The following is a 7,075-nucleotide window of genomic DNA, read 5'->3' on the forward strand; positions in this document are numbered from 1 at the left end:
CAGATCCCTTGGGTTGGCAGCAGAGTAGGAAAGAAAGCTTGCTGGGAGGTTTTGTGGGGAGACCCAACCAGGACCCTACAGCTCCCATTTAACCTTACTATCTCCAGAGGAGGAACAAGGGAGCTGGGTGCCGCTGAGCCCAGCCAAAGCAGCTTGCCACACTTGCTCTCCTGTAATACAGAAAGCGCCAGCTGCCCAACCCACAGCACACTGAAAGCACCTGAATTTCTGCTGAATTCACAGACCTCGACTTTTTTGCTGAATCACAACAGGCTAAAAAAAAGAAAAGTGTGACAAAAATACCCCTTTTTGTTATCATTTGCACATTTTAATGCACGGCACCGTATGCCAGAAACCATAACGCACCGATACGTTTCCTGATAGGAAACGCAAACGCCCTGCAAATCCACCGATGGGCTGGGCTGCCTCAGCAACATTTTCTAGCCCTGCTTCTCCAGCTGTTTGTTTTGTTTTACGTGCACAGCGGCTCCCATGGAGGCCCTGCAAGGCTGGGTTAAGGGCTGCTGCTGCCAGACATAAGAGCAGCCCAGGAGCAGAGCACTGAGCATCCCCAGCCTGCTTGCTCACATTGGCAGCGTGGCTGGGGAGCAGGCAGCTGCCTGACTGCGCTGGCATCCACCGCGCACTTGCAGGATGAAGGACAGGCTGCTGGGAAGCCCTTTCCCTGAGGAAAGGGTGGGACACGCGGCTGTGGAGGAGTCCCTTGGCAGCTGGGGGAAGCGGGGCCGCCCTGTCCCGGCTGCCTCTGGGGTGGAAACTGCAGATCCGCAGTGCTGTTGTTGGCAGGCGCCTTCCTGATGCTGAGCAGGAGTGGGAATGGGGAGCAGGGAGCAGAGAGCTTGAGGCTCCCTCCTGCTGCAGCGGCAAAGCTGGGAGCGGGCGCTGCCAGCACCTCCCCTGCCCAGGCCGTGGGTCTGCCAGCCCTTGCCCACTCACCCACTCCGGCATGAAGCACATGGGCACAGGAGCGTGTCCTACCTGACCACGTGCCAGCAAACACCCACAAGATGCTGCTCTGACACGATTTCCCAGATTTTCAGTGACTCTACAGCAGGGCTAGCAGAGGCCACTGCTGATGAGGTCTGGTGGGGGGCTCCCCCATCCTCAGGGACCTTCCCAGGAGCACCGGGTGCTGCTCAGGGAGGTCACTTTTTTATTGGTGACTCCCCAGTGCTGGAAAGCCAACACCGAGGAGCCACTGCCAGGCCCAGGGACCTGCCCATTTGCTGCACATTTTAATCCTCTTCCACCTGAATCCCAGCAAGACTTATTCTCCTGCAGCAAACTTTCCTGCTGCCTCAGCCCCAGCTCCTCTGGCCGAGGCTTGCCCTGCCCTGGGTGCGTGGGGCCGGGGTACAGCACTGGGGCCGGTCTCGGCCGCTCCCCTCGAGCCCGGCCGCCTCATGGCGGATGGCACAGGGGTGCCCCCTCCCAGCCCCCCAGCCCCTCCTGGTGCTCTCTCCCACCAAGGTGCCCCCCGCGGCACCTCGCGGTCACCGGGCAGGTGCTGGCAGTCGGTGGTGGCCCAGGAGGCAGCAGGTGGGAGGTGGCGGGGCGCGGCAGTTAATGTGTAACCCACACCGCCACCTTTCACCCGCACGCCGGCCTCGGGCGGCAGCGGGGCCTCGGCGGCGGCCGCGCCGGCTCCCAGGTGCGGGTGGTCTGCGGGGCCGTGCGGCCGGGGCGCGGGGCTCGCTGGGGGCCCCGGGACGTGCAGCCGCGGCCACACCTCGCCCGGCACGGCCGGCTCCGCTGCCTTCCCAGCTTTCCCTGAGACTTGTTTTTCTGCCCGGCAGTTTCCTGGAGCCAAATGGCTCCTGCCTGCCTGCTCGGGATCTGCAGCCTCCTCGGCGCCTGGTCAGTGGTGATGGGACACCCCTGCAGCCTCGACCACCAGGTAGGGGGGCCAAGGGGGCTGCGGTGTGGGCAGCAGCCGGGGGCAGGCAGGGGCACCCCGCTCCGACACAGCCGGGGTGGCGGCAGCCTGTGCCTGCGGGGCAGCGGGCCCTGGCAGGCAGCTCCTGCTCCGCACCACGCCAGAGATGACGAGCAATGAAACCCCACAGGAGCAAGCGGAGTTGACTGCGAGATGCGCTGTGCCAGTGGCCACTAGCCACCGGGGTGGCTCACCCACTGCTGGAGCCTGGCTGTCTCACTCCCAGCCCCGCAGCCCCTGACCACGTCAGGCTGTCCAGCCTGTCCGCCGGCACAGGGCAGGGCTGGCACGGCTTTGTCTGAGCCACAGCATGTCTGGCTCCGGGGGCCTCTTGGCTGCAGCCATAACACAGCCACCCATAAGGGGTGCATGGCGAGCAGCACCCAGGCACATCCCTGAAGGGCTCCCAACCCCTCACTCCCTTCTCCGGTGCGTGGTGGTGCAGTGACTGAAGCCAGGGTCAGGGCAACCATGGGGTCAGGATCCCTGAGCGCCTAGCGAGGAGCAGCAGGAATTGTAACTAATTCATCCCACCGGGACACGCACTGCAGCCTGCAGCTGGGCTGCATGGAGGGGAGCCAGGGGGAGGCAGGAAAAGCGGCTGCTGTGGATGGCACAGGGCAGCGCTGCCCATCCAGCTCTCAGATACTCCCTCAAAAGGTTTGCACTGTTTTCCCCAGCCTCCCCGCGCCCAGCCCTCTTTGAGCTTGAGACAGGATCTGTGTGGTGCCCGCATGGGTTGGCTCCATTATAACCCCGTCCTCGGCAGCCCAGGTTTATAAGTGCACATCTGTTCCTCTAGCAAGCCGGGACAGCAGGGCCGGATACAGGAGAATGAAAAGAGATGTGATCATGCGAGAGGCAAAGAAATGGAAAGGCCAGCTAGCTGGAAAGCAGCCAGCTGTAGAAACCTGGGACTATAGACCACAGTGAACTTCCAGCATGGCATCTCTGCCTGCGGGGCTCAAACACAGCAGGAGCCCGTGCCTGCCCAATCAAACCTAAACTGCTGACCTGCTCTCTGGCAGCTTCAGTTTGGGCAGCTGGCCCTTCCCCACATAAAGCCCAGGCAGAAGTAATACATGCTGGGGACTGCTCCTCAAAAGCAACTTGAATTTGGCCACCCTGTTTTTCGGGAAAGAAGTCCATCCATCTGGGTTGATCGACCCATCCAGCATATGCTGCTGGTCTTTTGGGGCAGCAAATGGTCCCTGGTCTGTTTTGTTTAGCCACAGCCAGCCTGCACTAAGCTGCTGCTGCTTGTAGTGCCTCCTTAGAAATGCAGGAGGGCTGGAGGCATGGTGCTATATCCTGCACAGGCCCTGGGGAGCAGCTCTTGACATGGGTGCCTGGTGCGGGTGCCCACCACTCAGCAGCCCAGCTGCCTGCCTGCCTGCTGTCACAGCGGGCAGGGGTCTCGACCACTTCCCTGCCCCAGCTGGGAGGATGCCCCCGTATCATGCAAGAGCTCCCCAGGGGCTGGAGGTGGGGATCGGGGGAAGGAAGAGGAAGGCCTTCTGCAAGGTGACCCCATATGACAACTGCCCTGTAAGGGAGGACAAGAGGGTGACAACCTGGTCCCTCTGCACCCACCTTGTCTGTTTGGGTTTCCGTCCAGCTCCCTATGCTCCTCCTTTACTCCTTCAGTTTGCTGCTCTCAGTCCTGGGCTGTCCTGCTCATCTTTGTCCATTTATCTTTGTCCACACCAAACCAGCAGCTCATGTGTTTTTTAAACTTGTTTGTGTCTTTGCTTTTTTAAACTCTGCAAGGATAATCAGTTAAGACATATGAATTTCTGGGGAGTCTCAGTGTAGAGGTCCTCTCCAGCATGGATAGTCTATCTCAGACAGCAGGTCTTTTCCCAGGGACGGGCTGACTGCAGCAGGAAGAGCCTCCTGCACTCTCCAAGTTCTCTTCCAAGCAACATCACCAGTTTGGACCTCTCCTTCAACTCCTTGGTCATGCCCCGTCACAGGACTCTCTTGATGCATTTCCCTTCACTGCGCTCCCTCAACCTCTCTAGCAATGCCCTGCTGGTGCTGAGCCCAGCAGTGTTCTCCAACCTCGAGGCACTGCGTCTGCTGGACCTGAGTAGCTGCAGCATTGCCTACCTCCACACGGACTCTTTCAAGGGCTTGGGAAACTTGCACACACTGCTCCTAAGAAACAACAGTCTGCAAGAGCTTGAGGTCCCTTTCTTCCTGCCGCTGAAGGCTCTTTTCCATCTGGACCTACAGCACAATGTGCTGGTCTCTGTGGACGCTTTGAGCCTGGAGCTGATGGAGGCAGTCCCACAGGTCCGGCTGGAAGGGAACCCCTGGGGCTGCAACTGCACCGCATACCCTCTGCAGCAGTGGCTACAGCGCAGGCAAGGTGAGCAGATGGCAGTAGGTGGCAGGAGAGGTGTTGGGCAGGAGGAACCCTGGGTGCAGATGTCCGGCTCAATCCTTTCGCTCCAGCCCCTGGGCAGGCTCTCAAATGGTTCTCCACCCTTTCCCACCCTGCTGAGGGACAGCAAACTGAAAGGTGATGTCTCTGTTCCTTGCTTGCAGTTACATGCCAAACATACCAAAGATTTCTAGGAATGGCAGCAGGATAATGTAGCCACTTCTCTGGGAAAGGGGCTGCACATACACTTCAGCCCCTAAATTCACCTATATATATCTAAGTGGAGTGACCACATTTTCAAGAGCTGCTGACCACTTGGCAGCTCTTCCAGTGGAGCTGGATCAGGCCAACCCTCTGAGCCCAGCTCCCAGGCAAGAGCAGTCCTGCGACAGTGGGGTTTCTATCAGTATCCATGAATTTGGCATTATCCAGTTAAAAAGAGCCTGCTCATCACAGTCACACATAGGTCCCTGGTCAGGGAATCTTTTCTTTGGTTGTGCCTTACAATATCCTGAGGGCCAGTGAGGCTGCAGGGCAGGGCCAGGAGCACCTTGCAATGTGTCCCATTTAACCCAGGAGAAAGTGGGGATTGTCTTCTCTAAACTGGGGAGGGGATGGGCAAAGACCCCCCATCTCACTTTAGTCCATGTGTCTCCCAGCTGTGCAGGTGACCTGCGCGTCGCCCCCGGGGCTGCGGGGCCGGGAGCTCGCTGCCCTGCATCCCCGGGACCTCGGCTGCCGGATGAAGCAGCGGTTTCCTCGGGGGGTCAGCACGGCGCGGCAGATCCCAGTGACCCACAGCAACGGTAAGTTGTGGAGCCGCAGCGGCCTCTGTAAGGTCTATCTCCCTCCTGCCCCTGCTACCCCAGAGGGGACCGCAGGCAGAGACCCCCTGCTCTGCCCCACAGTCCCAGGTGCTCAGGCTGCCTGGCCACCGCTGGTGCAGTGGCTTGGTGGGAAGGGTGGCCTCCAGTGGTGGCTTGGTGGGGAGAGTGGCCACCACCTGGAGGTGTTTGCTGGCTTTGCAACAGAAAAGTTCGCAGATGCCACAAAGCCGTACGGAGCGCAGACGCCACGGTGATGGACACCAGTATCAGACAGCCATCTGGCAGTTTTCCCCACAGTGCTCACACACTCTGGTGAAGAGCATTTATATTGCTCCTAACGAAAGCAATCCAGCGCTGGCTGCATGCTGCAAGCACGCATGTGGCTGGCTGCTGAGAAGCACCAGACACGCTGCAGGCTGAGCGGCCATGCCCTGATGTGCCTTTCCTGTGCCGCAGCCACCACACCACCTGCCGGGAAGGGGGGAAGGAGCTGGCCGTACCTCGTGGGCTTCCTGGTGGCAGCAATTGTCATCTCCATCCTGATTGCACTGGGTGCCAAATGCAAGCTCTTCCACAAGAACTTCGCCAGCTACCGCCACCGGCCGCTGCCCGAAACCAGCTCGATCGGAGGCAGCCCGATGGAGGATGGCAGCGGCTGGGACAGGGTCTCCTCAGGCCGGGGGGCCTGCGAGAGACACCCCATGCCTGGTGCTGCCGACCTGCAAGCTGAGGATGATGATGGCTTCATTGAGGACAATTACATCCAGCCAAGTGAGCAGCTGCCAGGGGAAGAGGAGCGGGAGTCCCACCTCTCCATCTGAGCCTGCAGCCCAGCCACCACCGCTGCGGCATTTGCTGTCCCCCCTGCCTCCATCCCCTTCCTGCTCTTTCCCACTTTCCCTTGGCTGTTGGCCCCACGTGGCTGGGGGCAGGAGGAAAGGAGCGGAAAGGAGGGGAGAGAAAGGCTCGGAGTGGTGATGGAGGCTGAAGGCAGCCAGATCCACGGTGCCTCAGCATGAGGCAGGGACAATGGACCCTCTGCGGCTCTCCCAGCCCTGCTTGGACGCTGAAGATGAAGAGAATGTGCCTTTTGTGTCCAGGCAGCCTGGTGGGGTGGGAAGAGGTGACCGACCTTGTGCTTCCTACGGTATCTCAGGCACCAGCCCCACTGACCCACAAGACCAGACCCAGCCCTGCTCTGTCCCTCAATGTTGTGTCACTCCAGGATGTGATTAAACATGATTTAACCCTGCTGCTGCCTGTGATGGTTTGTTGGGGCTATCCTAGCAGTGGTGCTGGGAGAAGACCCCCAGCCCATAGCTGCGGTGCAACTTCTTTTGCATGTGCTTTCAAGGACCATAAATGCATACGTTGTTAACCGCAGCGGTGAGAGGACAGGTCCGTGGCATAGAGTGCTCTTGTGCATCAAATCTGTCACCTGCTGTGGCGCAGGCAGCCCTGGTGTGTCGTTGCAGGTTTCTGTGCATATCTCTCCAGTGTTACTTCCCGCCATGTCCCTTCTCTCTTTTCCCTCTCCAGCAAGACATGCTAGAAGGGCACTTACCTTTCCCATGTCAGCTCAGCACAGCTGAGCAAACTTGGCAGCACTAGTTGTGGCGTCAGGCAGGCACGTGCGCTGGGGCGAGACAGCCCTGTCCCCTGGCACCCATTACAGAGTCCCATCTGTATCTCTACCCGTGGAGTTATACGCACATTATAATTTTTGCATTCCTGTCATCTTTGTGGTACGACAAACAGCACATGAGACATAGGTAACTGCAAGCTGTTTCTGCTGTAGCCGGTCATGCCTGTGTGGGTCATGCTGGAGTTAAAAGCAGAGAGCAGCAGTGGCATTCAGCTCCTTAGTAAGTGATTCACAAGACTGGTACCATCCAGCTGGGA

At 59.3% G+C, this 7,075-nt stretch overlaps 1 protein-coding gene across 1 annotated transcript; it reads left to right on the forward strand.

Annotated features, from left to right (window-relative positions):
* The first annotated feature begins 1,605 nt into the window (after positions 1-1,605).
* C11H1orf210 (chromosome 11 C1orf210 homolog) lies at positions 1,606-6,426 on the forward strand. The gene is made up of 5 exons (XM_037404620.1): positions 1,606-1,672; positions 1,818-1,918; positions 3,824-4,331; positions 5,006-5,152; positions 5,630-6,426. The coding sequence occupies exons 2-5, from the start codon at positions 1,832-1,834 to the stop codon at positions 5,992-5,994; spliced, it is 1,107 nt and encodes a 368-aa protein (XP_037260517.1). The 5' UTR covers positions 1,606-1,672; positions 1,818-1,831; the 3' UTR covers positions 5,995-6,426.
* The last annotated feature ends 649 nt before the right edge of the window (positions 6,427-7,075 follow it).

The sequence above is a fragment of the Falco rusticolus genome, chromosome 11, assembly GCF_015220075.1.
Source record: "Falco rusticolus isolate bFalRus1 chromosome 11, bFalRus1.pri, whole genome shotgun sequence".
Classification (NCBI taxonomy): Eukaryota; Metazoa; Chordata; class Aves; order Falconiformes; family Falconidae; genus Falco; species Falco rusticolus.